Genomic DNA, 13,842 nt, shown 5'->3' with positions numbered 1-13,842 from the left:
TTCTTCTACTATATATATATATATATATATATATATATATATATATATATTTCCTCTGAGCTTTGAAAATCGACCATCACCATAGTCACCATGGAGAAGTACACGCAGCTGAAGATCCTCGGCAAAGGCAGCTTCGGCTCCGCCTGGCTCATCCAGCGAAATGACGACAAGGTGCAGTTCGTGGCGAAGGAGGTGCGGCTGGCGGGGCTGAAGCCGGCGGAGCGGGACAGCGCACAGGCAGAGATCGAGATGCTGCGGCGCCTGGAGCACCCCAACATCACGCGCTACATCGACCACTTCGAGCACCGCGGCTCGCTCTTTATCGTGATGGAGTACGCGAACGGCGGGGACTTGTACATGAAGATCAAGCAGCGCAACGGGCAGCTTCTTACAGAGAAGGAGGTGCTGCAGTACTTTGCACAGATTTGTCTCGCCCTCGCGTACCTGCACGAGCGGCGCATCCTGCATCGCGACCTCAAGACGCAGAACGTCTTCCTCACGAAGGACGGCGTGGTTAAGCTGGGCGACTTCGGCATTAGCACGGTCCTGCGCAACACCTACGAGCTCAAGCACACGATCTGCGGCACGCCCTATTACTTCTCGCCGGAGCTCTGCCTCAACAAGCCGTACAACAACAAGAGCGATGTCTGGGCCCTTGGCTGTGTCCTGTACGAGATGACGACGCTGAACCACGCCTTCGACGGCAACAACATGAAGGCACTCGTGCAGAAGATTCTGAAGGGCTTGTACCCACCCATCCACCCCATGTACAGCAGCAGCCTCTCCCGCCTCATCTCGGCGATGCTGCAGATGGACCCTCACAAGCGACCCAACGTGTCGCAGATTCTCGACCTCAACTTCATTCGCGAGTCCCTCGTCAGCCTGCAGCGCGATCTGCAGAGCGCCCGCGTGGACGCCCGCTCCGTCGTCTCCGCGGAGGAGAAGCAGGTCCTCCAGCAGGCCGCTGCCCAGCGCCAGGAGGAGTACCGCCGACAGGAGCTCGACAACGCCGCCCGGGCGGCGCAGGAACAGCGGCAGCGCCGTGCGGTGCTGGAGCAGCAGCAGAAGGAAAATGAACAGCGACGTCGCGAGATGGAGGAGAAGCAGCGGCAGCTGCAGCAGCAGCAGGAACAGGCACTGCAGGAGCGGAAGCGTGCCTTGGAGGAGCGCGTGCGGGAGCAGCGCAAGGCGCAGGCCCAGCGAGGGAAGGCGGACGACAAGAAGTTGAAGGCGCGGGAGAAAAAGTGGGATCAGCACCTGCAGGAGCAGGTCGTGGAGGCGAAGCAGAGGAAGGACGCGACGCCACCACGGCCAGACCGCGACCGCGGCTCCCCGCCGTCGCTGCAGCACGGGGAGCTGGAGGAGCAGCAGAAGAGGTCCGCGATGGAGGCATATCAGGAGATGCGTCGGCAGGCCGCGGCGAACAAGGAGCGCAACCACCGCGAGTCGGGCATCAACGTGCCGGCGAGGGACAGACAAAGCACCAACGCAGCGGACGGCGTGATGTCGGCCCTGCCACCCAGCCAGCCGCCGCCGCCCCGCACGCCGCCATCGAGCCACCGCTACAGCTCCCGTAAGATGACGCCGGAGGAGCTGGACGAGGCCCGCTCGCAGGCGTTCTGGCAGATGCGACTCGAGGCGGCGAAGAATCGCCGGAAGATGCTCGGGAAGGACGACTCCGAGTCGCGCGACTCCCGTGAGCCGTCGAGCGCGTCCAACGTGACGGGGACGTCGTCGCCGACCAGCCAGAAGGACGCACGGCACAAGGCGAGCGACACGGCGGCGGCGGCGGAAGAGGAGGGTGTGAGCAACAGCCCCATCCACAACAACGGCGCGAAGCGCCGCCCGGTGGTCAAGCGCCCGCCATCGCCTGCAAAGGCGGTGAAGAACGCACCGGTGGATGCAGGGCCGGCGAAGAACGGCGGTGCTGCTCCCGCTGTTCCCGCTGCTGCGGACGAAATTGTGGAGAACGTCGCGAGTGACGCGAACGCCATGACGCCGGACGGCGAGGAGGGGCTGCACAACTTCCTCAACGGCGAGGCAGCCGCGGCGGACCCAACAGCAGCGGAGGAGAAGCGGCGCGACGAGGACTACCACGCGCTGGACACGATCATCGGCGAGACGCTGCGTATCAATGCGACCAAGAAGCCGGCAAAGGAGGACTTCGACGATAAGGCATTCGTGGAGGACACCGACCCGTCGAAGCTGGTGCTGGACGGCAAGGTTTTCCACCTGCCGAACGTGACCGCCAAGGATCCGCTCATGCACCGCATTGAGTCACTTCGCATCTTCCTGGAGAAGGAGATGGGCGACGATGACCTTCTAACGTGCTACCGGGTCATGAACAACATCTCAAGCAGCGACGATGAGGCGATGCAGCAGCTGCAGAGTGCGCTGCCGCCGTCGAAGCATCGGTTTATTCCGCTTGTGGCGCACCTCGTTGTGTGCGAGGATGCATTCAACCGTCAAGGCGCGTCCGCACCGGTGCCGGCACTTTAAGGCGTCTCGAGAAGTGTCGTCTACACCTCTCTTTTTATTCTATGGTTGACTTCTGTTCTCTCTCTCTCTCGGCAGATCTTCCGTCCTTGTTTGTTTGTTCTTCCCCCGCTTTTCTGTCGCTTTGGATGACGTACTTCTTTTTCTTTTTAAATCTTCTCTCTTCGCGCTGTGCTTCTCTGATGGAGCGTTACGTCTCGTTTCCTTCCCGGCTTCGCTGGCTTCACCTCGTTGTTTGAGGGGGGAGGAGGACCACGGCCGCTTTTCTCTTCTTTCCTCCATGTGTCTACTTCATTTCTTCTCGTGTGTGTGTGTGTGTGTGTGCTCCCTCGTTCGCTCTCCCTGTCCGAGGTTGTGGGGGGGGGGGCGAGCTCCGCTTCCTCGGTGGTTCTTCCTCCTTATTGCTGTCTCTCTGTTGGAAGAAAATGACGGAGGGATAGAGAGAGAGCAGCTGCGGTAAAAGATGAGTCCGCGCTGCAGGCGGAAACGTTCTCGGAGGACGTCTGAAGCAGCGTGCTGATGTATGTTTGTACGCTATTGTTTCCTTCCTTGTTGCGTTTGTTGCTGTGTGTGTGTGTGGAGGGGTGAGGGTGCGCCAGCGGGAGATCTTTGAGATTCGTTTTTCTTCTCTTTCTTACCTGTGTATCTGCCGCACTTTGTAATGTAAATATTTTTTTGCTGGTGACGTTGGCTGTCGTGTTGTCGTCTGCGTGTGAGGGCGTGTCGTTCAGTCTAAACGGATCTGAACTTTTGTTTTCGATCCAGTGTTCTTTTTTTCGGTGTCGTTGGTTTCGCGGTTGAATGACGCAGAGTTTCCCGTCACGTGCGTGTTATTTTTGTCTCTCTTTCTCCCCCTCTGCCCCCTCCCTCCCTCCTCTTTTTCCCAGTACTATTATCCCTTTGCGAGAACTAGGTGATGAAGCTAATGGCCGTGCAGATGCCCCGCTGCGGGCACAGGGAAGGCAAAGAAGGGAAAAATCACCCCCACTCGCACCTCGCAATCGCGCTGATCCGCCTCTGCTTGTGTGGTGTTGTGAAGAGCAAAGAGCAACACCAACAACAACCAAAAGAATTAATGGTCGATGAGGACCGTTGAACGTACGTTGCTTCACAGCCGTCTTTGGGTTGTGCTCACCGCTCTGTGCCTCATGTACGGTTGTACTTCGCGTTTGGCCGCCACCAACCTCGTTGGAATCAACGGTGCACCTCCTTCCCTCCTTCCTTTTCTTCCTTTCCATCCTCTCGCTCTTGTGACGTTTCGCGCCCGCTGCAACTGCGTGCGCTGCAAGATCCGTAGTGGGCGAAGTAACGGTGGCAGCAGCCATTTTCTTTTGCCCCCGAGCACGTTTCTCCGCTTTTCCCGGCGCCGCACCTTCCGAGAAATTTATATATGTACATGTAAAGAGAGCTTTTGGAGAGCAACGCTGAAGAAGGCCGCACATCGACACCGATTCCCGCATATTGGCTGTTCTGGTGTTTTTAGCTGTCTTTTGCCAACCCCATTAAGCGCACACCCGCCGCTACGCGCAGATCCGTGCGTATGTGTGTGTGTGTGTGTGTGTGTGTGTGTATCGTCGACGTCGTTCTGTTCTCTTTAGGATATCTTTCTTTCCTTTAATCATTCGTAGATAGCTGGACGCAGGGTCATCCACTGCCTCGACATCATTACACCCCTTTAGCTCCTTTTTCTTTATCTTCTGTTTTTATCGCGGTAGTTCTCTCTAGCAGCGCGTCTCACGCACTCGGTTCATCCCTTTGGCGTGCGTAAGAGCAGTACACGTGGTTGCCCCCTTAGTCCACCGGCAAATCCCGCCTACGCGCCATTTCTTCTCTTTTCCTCTCTGGTGAGCACCCGTCGTGGGGGCTAACGAACTTGCGGAAGCAACAACAGAAAAGAATACATAAGAGTCATAAATTGAAAGCACTTAGATGATGCACCGCACCTTCCTCCGTCGCGCCGCCGCTGCGGCACCCGACGTGAGTGCGCTGAAGTTTGACGTTATCGTCGTGGGCAGCGGCGCGGCCGGCTCGCTCATCGCGGGACGCCTGGGCATGGAGAACCTAAAGACGCTCGTGATTGAAGAAGGCGAGGACATCCGCCGGTACCCGGACTGGTACCACACGCTGCCCGCCAGTCAACTGGCCCACCGCGTGACGCGGCGCGGCTTCGAGTCGAAGGAGACCGTGACGGTGCCGCAGCAGCAGCCGGACGGCAGCGGGAGGGCGATGGTGTGGGTCCCCACGCCGAGTGTGCTGGGCGGACACGGCGTGATGGGCAGCCGCACCTGGAACCTTGGTGATGAGCGGGACTGGGAGGGCGGCCCGTGGAGCTTCCGCGAGGACCTGCTGCCGCGGGTGCGCGCCTTCGAGAACATGGAGATCTTTGTCTCACACCGTGGGAAGCGTGGAAAGTTTCTCATCTGCAAGCCAGTGAACTTCTCGCCCTACTTCAAGCCGTTTTGCGAGGCCGCCTCGCAGGACGTGCCGCTGATGAGCGAGTTCACGCGCAAGGAGTTCCGCATCGCCTGCGGCTGCGGCCGGCCGGACACGTTTGTGGATCAAACCGCCGGTCTGGCGAACTCCTCGCTGCAGCGCTACCTCCTCGGCACGATGAAGCTGAGCCGGCCGGTTCGTGTGGAGTGCGGCGCGAAGGTGGTCGGCATCCGCAGCGCTGACGGCGACAAGAGCACCGCCGCCGGCGTGACGATACGCCGTCCTGATGGGCAGATGATGGACGTGGCGAGCACGATGGTGATAGTGTGTGCCGGCAACGTCGGCAGTGCCCGCCTGCTGTGTGCCTCGCGCGGCACCGTCGACGTCGACGCGTCGGTGGGGCAGAACTTCTGGGACATCCCGCAGGTGGTGCTGCAGTACAAGACGAAAAACCGCGATAGCCACAACTGCTACTTCGACCCGATGGTGCGAGCCGTGCTGCGTGCGGAGCTGCGCTACAGCACGCCGCCGCTCAGCCTGCGCTCGAGCTGGGATGACCTGGTGCTGTACTGGTCCTCGACGGGGTCGACGGAGCCGGACGTGGAGATTCAATTTCAGCCCTTCACCCTCTCGAATGATGGCACGCAGCCGCTGCCCGAGGCGCACGGGTGCCAGTTCATCGTCCGGCCGATCCGCCCGCGCAGTCGCGGTCAGGTGAACGCCGACGGCTCGTTGGATCCGAAGTACTTCGCCGAGCCGGCCGATCTCGCGGCGCTGCGGAAGGGCGTCGCCTACGTGCAGGAGAACCTTGTCAAGAAGGTGCCGTTCATTCCGATCATTGGCGATCTAGTGCAGACTCGCTTCGAGTCCTCTGGCGTGAACGGCGGCACGTGCGCGCGTGCGATCGACCCCGAGACGTGCCGGCTGAAGGATCTAAAGAACGTGTACGTGTGCGACCACAGCATTCTACCGAACCCTCTCACCGGTAGCACGCTACCCTACACGCTGGTGCTGGCCGACCGCTTCGTGGATAAGCTGCTGAAGAAGCGCGATGTGAAGGCGAAGGTGGAGGAGGACCCGGACGTCGGTGCGACACGCATTGTGTATTGATGGAGGCGTCGGCGCGAAAAGGCGAAGAAAGAAGAAAAGATAACGAGTAGAATTGCTGCTGCTCGTGATGCCTTTACGGGTGTACTCGGTGTGTTCTGTCAGGGTACTGTGCAGTGCCGCATTTCTGTCCTGTGCTTTTCGTTTCTCTTCTTCTTTTTACGCTGGCCGTATTTGGGCTTTGGAAGATGTTGTGCTGCGCAACTCATTAACGTTTCTGGTCTCCTCGCTGCATGGGAGAAGCGCTTAAAGCTTATATATATATATATATGTGTGTGTAGGGTTGCGGTGCTGCTCAGCCCCCTCCCCCAGCCGCCTCCTCCCTTTTTCTTCTTGTCTTTCTTCATCGTCAAGGGCGAGGACTGGAAACCGAGGGGGGCAGGGGGGGAGAGGGTGAGTCGCGTTCATTTCTTTTTTCTTATTGCATTGTCGCTTTTTCATCTACACGCAAACAGCACAAACGGAGAAAAGTTGCAGAAGTAAGAAAAAGGCCATGTGCACGAGCTCCTGGAGTTCAAGCACGGCAATGCGCTGCTGGTTCGGAAAGGCTGATGGCGCATTCTAAGAGGAATGGCCGCTTCCAGGGAGTCTTCTCCAACAGCCTTACTGGATCCTGCATGTGTCAGAGTCAAAGCGTGGAGTTTGAAGGAGTGCACTGGGGTTTCTCACCACGGCCATTTTGCTTGTTCCGTGCTACATACATACCCGAATGAATGAGCGGCGCGCTCGTTTCGAGTCGTCTTCTATTGAGCGTGCTACCTTTCCCTTGTCTTTCGCTATTCTGCTTTTGTTTCTCCCTCCCTCCCCTCTTTCTTCCTACGTGCTTTATCGTCTGTATCGACGCGTGACACGGCAAATTGCATTCCCCGCTGCATTTCCGTATTTGCTTTCGTTTTTGTTGTTGCACTTCGCATCGTCGCACGCGTACTCCCACCATCTCTCCCGCACCCGTTGAAAGCTTACTACGCTGTTCTCTTTTCTCTCGCTTGCTCGTGTAGATCGAACACCCACACGCTCTCTATCTTTATATACGACTTTATTCTTGAAGAGGAGAAGAAGGCGTAGTTCCGATTCTTTCACGACACGACGCAGACAGGCGCGTCGTATATATATTGCTGACCTCTTCCCATCAGCCGTCCCCCTCGCCGGCGCCGTCTAACCGCCAAGCTTTTCCGCCACGCCCCCTATTTATTTATTTTGTTTGTTTTTCTCTCTTTGTTCATTTCATCGTGCCAGTGGATCAATTGAGTTAGCTTCGAGTTTGACTCCTCTTTCTCGATTGTCGGGTTGTGCGTGTTGCGTATTGCGATGCAAGGTGGTGCCTCGCCATTTCTTCCTCGTCATTTGTTGTCATCTGTTCTTCTTATTCGCCCGCTTTTGTGTTTTCAGTGCAGATTTTGCCTCCGTGTGGCGACGTGACGGTGCATCCACCGGCGGAATCTGTCGACGAGGACGTCGTGAAGACGAGAAGGTACACTGCGAGCGCGGCTCGGCACGGAACCTGTTATTACTACTCCTAATCCTATTCCTATTACTATTGTTGTCAGCGTAGTGAGCGTTGTCTTTCCTTTTGCTTGATCCTTATCGCCCAACGCAAAAAGGAAGCGCCGTAGAAACTCCACAGCAAAGCCGACCGGTGCAGACACACGCGCGCATACATCGAGTTCTCGCTCTGTATTGGGGGTTTCAACACATTCTGTTTGTACTTATTGCCCTGAACGCCAACACACACGCACAAACCCGTCCACGTTATTCGTTTTACTTTTTATTGTTGTTCTCCTTTTCTCTCGCGCCTCGTCTTCCTCTCCCCCTCCCCCCTTTCCGGTGCGCGTCTTCCTCCAGAATTCCTTGTATCCGGCGCTGCAGTTACACCGGCAGTCGCGCGCCTTTGCTTCTCCCTCCGCTTCTTTCGCGTTGCATCTCCTGTCTTGGTTGGCTTCGCACATCGGGCGAGGAAAACCGGACGGCAGCATCAGGCACCGAAGAAAAGAGCGGTAGTTCCTCACATAGGCGGCGACCGAGCTTCGACACACCGCCGCTCCACCTTTCTCCGTTCGTGGCCAGAGTCAGCGGGGCGCCGTACTGCTGTCGCAACCGCAGTCATTGCACGAGAAGGCAGCGCACCATTTTACGGGTTCTGTCTCTTCTGTTTTCAGCGCAGAAGACCCGACTTTATTGTGAGGTGTGAAAGAGCGCTTGGAAAAAGAGAAAAAAACATTTGCTGCGTGGCATCCGCAAATCAACTGTATTCTGCACTCCGTTCGCCTTTTGTTATTACTACTTTTTCTCCCTCTTTCGCGCCTATGGAGCCGATCCGACAGACATCTAGCGGCGAGCGGCACAACCTCGTCCCGAACAGCGGCGCTGCACACGACAGCCGTCGCACCTCCCTTGCCGTCCCGCTGCTCGACGAGGAAAGCCTAAAGGCAAACAGCGGCGCCTCGAACGTTGCCGCAGGTGGCTTCACGCTCGTCTCGCAGGGCGACGACAACTTCAAGAGCGGCAACAACGGCGGCGCTGGCGCAGAAGGCATGGCACTCTCCCCCAACGCCCTGTCCAAGACCCTCGATCAGAATCAGATCTACTCCATGCTGCAGCAGCAGCAGGCCGTGGCGATGGCGGCGGCCCAGCTGGAGCAGGCCTACAGCCATACCTGCTACCTGCTGCAGCAGTGCTCTCACAACGCGCTGCTGACGGTTTTGATGTCGCTTCTGAACGACTACCCGACGACGCTGGTGCAGCCAATCCGCGTACGTGTGGAGCAGGTGCTGGCACAGCAGATGTCCCCGTCCGCGAGCAGCCGTCCGTCGAACTCGGCCCGCAAGCCCGGCAACAACTTCGTGCCGAACAGCAGCGCCGCGCCGTGGACGCCGTCCAACGTGCACGGCAGCGCTGCACAGACGCCGACGGCGAGCGGCACCCCGGGTGGGCACCGCCGCGGCCGCGGCCACAAGGCCAAGGAGGAGGAGCAAGAGATGTGCAGCATCCACAACAACATGCGGGCGGTGAAGCATCTGCAGATGAACCCCGCCACGGGCCTGTATGAGTGCATCCATGGCTTTCACTGCTTGGTGGAGGGCCAGGCGGACGTGTCGCCGAGGCGGGCGACGACGGCCACTACGCCCTCGGCCGCAAATGGCGGCTCGCGAGGCAGCAACCCGCTCACATCGGCCGAGAGTCAACCCTTCGTCCCGGCTGGTGTCCAGCAGCCACGACCACCATCGCAGCCGCAGCAGCAGCCGCCACAGCAGCCGCAAGTCAAGGCAGAGACACGGTTTAGCCCAACAGAGGTGGAGGCCCTGCGCATGCTCGGCTACTCGCTCGGCACCAACGGGAACAGCACGAGCAAGGGCGGCAGTGCAGACGTGCAGGCGCAGGGCCAGCGGCGCGACACGGCGGTGGGCCAACGCGACTCCGAGCCTGGCGCGGCGGCACCGCTCATGACAGGCGCGGCGGCACCGCTCATGACAGGCGCGGCGGCACCGCTCATGACAGGCGCGGCGGCTTTAGGCGGCGGTTACACCGTCGTGGGTGACCATCGCGGCAGCTCCGCCAACTCCCCCTCCGACGCACGGCTGAACATGGACATCCCCTCCCTGGAGTACCTCCTGCAGAGCGTGCGAGACATTGATGACGAGTAGAAAACAGAAAGGAGAAGCAGCGGGCACGTTGCTCGTGCAACATCACTGACGGAGAGCGGTAAAACATGGCTAATAACAACGGTGAAGGCCCGAATGGGGTGTTCAGAGATTTCGAAAAGGAAACGCCGTGCAGTGGGAAGGAGAGGGCTGTAAATGAAGGTGGCAGCTGCGTATTGGTGAGGCCCGCACGCAACAGTGACGGTGTGCTGTCATCTATATATTTAAATAGAGAGAGAGAAGCCACCACGTTTATGTGCAAGCGCGAACGAATGTGTGCCGGCCACTCGCATAGTCAAACCGCTGAGGCGCGTTGTGCGACGTTACTAACGAGCGTGGCGCCGCCACGTAGTTACGACGGATCATGTAGGATGCTGTGTCCTCGCTACCATCAAAGGAAAGGAGGAGAAGTGGTTTCGGCTATGGCAAAGGAAGGGTACGCGCGAGGTGCGCCTGCGAGGGATCGGCTGCGCTGTCGGGTGTGTGATTTAATAATAAAAAGAAAAGCCGTCTCGTTTCCCTTTTTCATTCTATCGAAGCGCTCCTTCGTTCCTACATTTTTCGGTGTGTGTGCGTGAACGCGAGTTTCCGGTGTACCGGAACTGCTGATCGATCAACGCACACATGTACGCCTGCAGACACGCGAGCACATGCAATACATAAGTATATATAAAATAAACAGCTGCCCCTTTCTTGTTGTTGCTGATGTTTAAATCGATGTTACCAGGAAACGAAGCCGTATTCCTTTATGTTTTCTTCCTCCTTTATGTACCGCAGATTAAATAAAATAAAATGTTGAATATAGAAAAGAGGCACCGCCACCGAGTCCGGGTAATCAAACTCGGCTTCGTCGACGTTAAACGGGATAGAGATGTGGAGAGCGCCGTGGCCACGTCTGTGATGGCCAAAAGCTAAACCAACCTAAGTTGAGCTAATAAGCGATGTGGATGTGTAGGTGTGCGTGCATTCGGATGTAGCGAATTACCGGATCGTTCTCGTTGGAACTCCGTCGAATACAATAAACATTTTTTCATTTCTTGCAACGCGTTTTCTTTTTTACTGTTGGCATGTCGCACCCTCCTTCTGTCTTGTACCGTTCGGATTGTCGTCGTCTTGTGTGTGTGTGTGTGTTGACTTCAACGAAAACATTTCTCCTTCTTCCTCGACGTGAGGCATAGTGTGTTTTCTTTGTTTTTTTCTAAAACTTGAAATATTAGTCTTACTCACCTGTAAAGATGCAAAGCCTTCACCAGTTCTTCTTGTTTTCTATGATCCTAATATTTATATCTCGTGTTCTTAGCGATGTTGACTTCCCTGAAGAAAGGACTCTTCATTCCCTGCTCTCTGTTGACGGTTTTGTGTCAGTGCGACCCCACCTTTTTTCCCCCTCTTCTTTCTTCCCCTTTGGCGTTTTTTGGCGGTCCATGTAATCGATCAAGATTCTTTAACGGAGGATCCTTTAGACGTGTTACTCCTTCCGGTGATTTCGCCTTCGCTCGCGTGGCGATCATGTTTGCAAATGATATTTCGTGCACATCAGTAGCTGACCTACTTGACCACCTCTCTTCATTATTGTTTGTGATCTTTTTATCGGTGTTTTTTTTTTTCTCTCCTACCTTTTTTTATGGTTCTCGTTTGCGCGGGGTCTCTGCGTGTGTGTGTATGTGTGTGCGTGAGGGGGGCGTAGTGCAGGATCTTTCCTCTTTCCTTTGTGCTGCTTTTGCAATCGTTCGTCGCTAGATTTTTTTTTCCTCACAAACCTGTTCGTTTTTGATTTTTCTAAGATGAAAGATTTACTCAGTTTCGCGTTGACGCAGACGTCAACCGCCTCATCTCCTACGTTTTCTGCGGTGCGAAGAAACAGCAATAGCAGCAAATGCAGAGAGCGCGAATGTGCAAACCCGTGCGTCGGTGCGCCTCCGCCACTGGCTCTCGTCTGCTCCTTTTCGACTATCCTTCTACTCCTTGTGCATACCTAAAGAAAGACGACAGAGACCTTGTCAAACGGTGATTGGGAAAAAGAGATTCTCGTACGTGTGGTTGTGTGTGTTTTGCTTCGTTTCTCTTTTTTTTTTGGAGCTTGCGAATAGAATGACCTAGCCTGAAGAATTATTCATCCTACCTCTCTCTTTTCCCCTTTTCTTGTATTCTCTTTCTCAACTGCTAGAATTCAGCAGTTCTTCCATCTTTTAGTTTTTCCCACCCGCCCAACCCTGAACTCCCCGCCCACCCAGCGGGGAAGCGTAAGGCGGGCTACCCACTTCGTAGAGTCTGTTGAATATTTTGTTTTCTTTGCATTTATTTAACTAATGATATTTACAGTGTGTTGTAAAACCAAGAAAGATAAATTTATGTAATTCACATGTAAAGGTTTGACCTGTTGGTAGGTGATGATTTTTAGGGTGTAGGTTATTCTTTAAGTGAACGCTCTTTTTTTGTTTGTTTTGTCGAGCACACAGAAGCGGCGATGTCGCTGTTGTGGTGTTGTCGATGCATCCCCGTGCGGTCTGCGCGAACTTTCGTTTTAAGGGGGGCCATGAAGGCTGATTATATAATACATCGTGCTGTGTGAACAGCGGACACGGTGCTGCTCATTTCTCCTTTTGGCTCCCCTTCGTTTTGTGGGTACAGCCTCTACCCTGCGCGAAAACCTTCACCTCGAACCCGGTAGAAAAATCAAGTTGGGCGGGCGGGACTTGTTTTTGCTGAGGCCTTTCGGCGTCTGCCGTCCCCTTCGAAGCGGCACCTCAAGCGGAGGAACATGAAAAGGAGGACGTGAATAAACAATGCCGCACAACGTTGTGTGGCGCGGCTCGTGTTGTCCCACCGAAAAGGAGGAGAGAGTGAAACGCGGAGAGCGAGCTATTTCAAGCCGCATCGGTGTGGTGTACTTCAACCGCCGTGTCTCTTCCTCTGTCGATGAGTGTGTCCCTCGGCGGCCTTTGGTGTGCGTGCGTGTTGGTTCTCATTTTATATATAACGCAGAGGATTCCGTAAATGCAGCATTTTCTATGGCTTTAAAGATATATATATATATATAGGTCTATTTGCACTGCGGTGTGTCGCCGCGTGTGTCGCCAGGTCTATGTGTTTTTCTTTTCCTTTTTGGTGCCTTCTTGCTTGATTACGCCTTTCAGAAGAGACATGTTTTCTATCACAACTGAACAGCCAAAACGAGAAACATTTTTGTCTCCTAGTTGAAGCTCACGCGCGTGACGTACGTTCAAGTGCGTATTTCGAGCGGTACGGCAAGGTGGAGCTGGGCGTGGAAACCTACGAAGAAGCTTTGTTTTGGGTTTGTTCTCATCCTGTTTTATGTCATCTTCGTCCTCTTCTGTTTTTCTGCTGAGTGATTTCAAAGGAGACCATGCTGTAGATTCCCTTTCCCTCTTTTCCCGTTTGTTGTGTGTGTCCTTGTTTGTTTTTCTTGCTTTGCTTGCTTTGCTGAGTTCAGTGCTGGCGGCCATCACTGGCGGGTCGTGTCGTGGTGGTAGATATCGTTGACGTAGCTTGAACGACTCGCCATCAGTCTTTTTTTTTCCTTCTCCTTCTCTACGTGTCGTTTTACACCTTGTTGACGGTACTCTATGACTCGTTGTGCGGCGTGTGTGTGCTGAGGCGCAGCGGAGGTGTTTTTGCACTCTTCCCTCGGGTTTGTTAATACTACTATTGTTGTTGTTGTTTTGTAAACTTTCTTGTCCTTTCGTTGTCTTCCGTCGTCTCTATTTTAATTTCGCTCCACGCTCTCTTGTACTACTGTTTGATTCATGTAAACGAGGCTGTGCGTGAAGGGTCTTCCTCTTTTTCTTGCTTGTGTTGGTGAGTGCGCATGGGTGATGTCGGTGTTACTTCCTTTTATCATCATTAACATAATATATGAAGAGGAGTACTTCAACGCTGAAGACTTGTTCAGCTGCCACACCACGTAGATAACTTGGTGAGGTGGGACACGCTGTGCGTATGGTGGCGATGATTTTTTTGATTTTCTGGTGAGTGGGTGTTTGCGTTGACGAAGTCTCCGAACTGGCGACGAGGCTTTTTGATTTCTTTCTGTGGATGGATGTGTGCGTGCGTGTGTGTGTGTGTGCTCGACGTTTTGAATGCATAGCCGCTGTACGGCCTGTGGGTATTTCCCTGCACCCAACCCCCCCCCCCCCACACACACACA

General features: G+C 55.2%; 3 protein-coding genes across 5 annotated transcripts in view; all 3 read left to right on the top strand.

Annotated features, from left to right (window-relative positions):
- Positions 1-2,499, top strand: part of ABB37_06484 (putative NIMA-related kinase) — a gene marked incomplete at its 3' end in the record, with an annotated part of 3,110 nt that extends 611 nt beyond the window's left edge. For both annotated transcript variants that reach the window (XM_015804823.1, XM_015804822.1), the window contains exon 1: positions 1-2,499. This exon is cut by the window's left edge. In XM_015804823.1, the coding sequence (XP_015656801.1) occupies positions 91-2,499 (2,409 nt within the window). In that variant the 5' untranslated portion in view covers positions 1-90.
- A 1,285-nt stretch (positions 2,500-3,784) lies between these two features.
- On the top strand, positions 3,785-6,039 carry ABB37_06483 (putative mitochondrial Choline dehydrogenase, like protein; the record flags this gene model as incomplete). The annotated part of the gene is made up of 1 exon (XM_015804821.1): positions 3,785-6,039. Exon 1 carries the CDS (start codon positions 4,426-4,428, stop codon positions 6,037-6,039), a length of 1,614 nt encoding a protein of 537 aa, XP_015656799.1. The 5' UTR covers positions 3,785-4,425.
- Positions 6,040-6,993: 954 nt separating this feature from the next.
- On the top strand, positions 6,994-9,677 carry ABB37_06482 (hypothetical protein; the record flags this gene model as incomplete). 2 transcript variants are annotated; one of them, XM_015804820.1, is made up of 1 exon in its annotated part: positions 6,994-9,677. In XM_015804820.1, exon 1 carries the CDS (start codon positions 8,340-8,342, stop codon positions 9,675-9,677), a length of 1,338 nt encoding a protein of 445 aa, XP_015656798.1. In that variant the 5' UTR covers positions 6,994-8,339. The 2 variants fall into 2 exon arrangements, with proteins under 2 accessions (XP_015656798.1, XP_015656797.1); XM_015804819.1 differs by having other exon boundaries at positions 7,878-9,677.
- Between the last annotated feature and the right edge of the window lie 4,165 nt (positions 9,678-13,842).

Source organism: Leptomonas pyrrhocoris (genome assembly GCF_001293395.1).
Source record: "Leptomonas pyrrhocoris isolate H10 chromosome Unknown, whole genome shotgun sequence".
Lineage (NCBI taxonomy): Eukaryota > Euglenozoa > Kinetoplastea > Trypanosomatida > Trypanosomatidae > Leptomonas > Leptomonas pyrrhocoris.
Note: the sequence above shows the minus strand (reverse complement) of the source record. Positions and strands in the feature narration are given on the sequence as shown.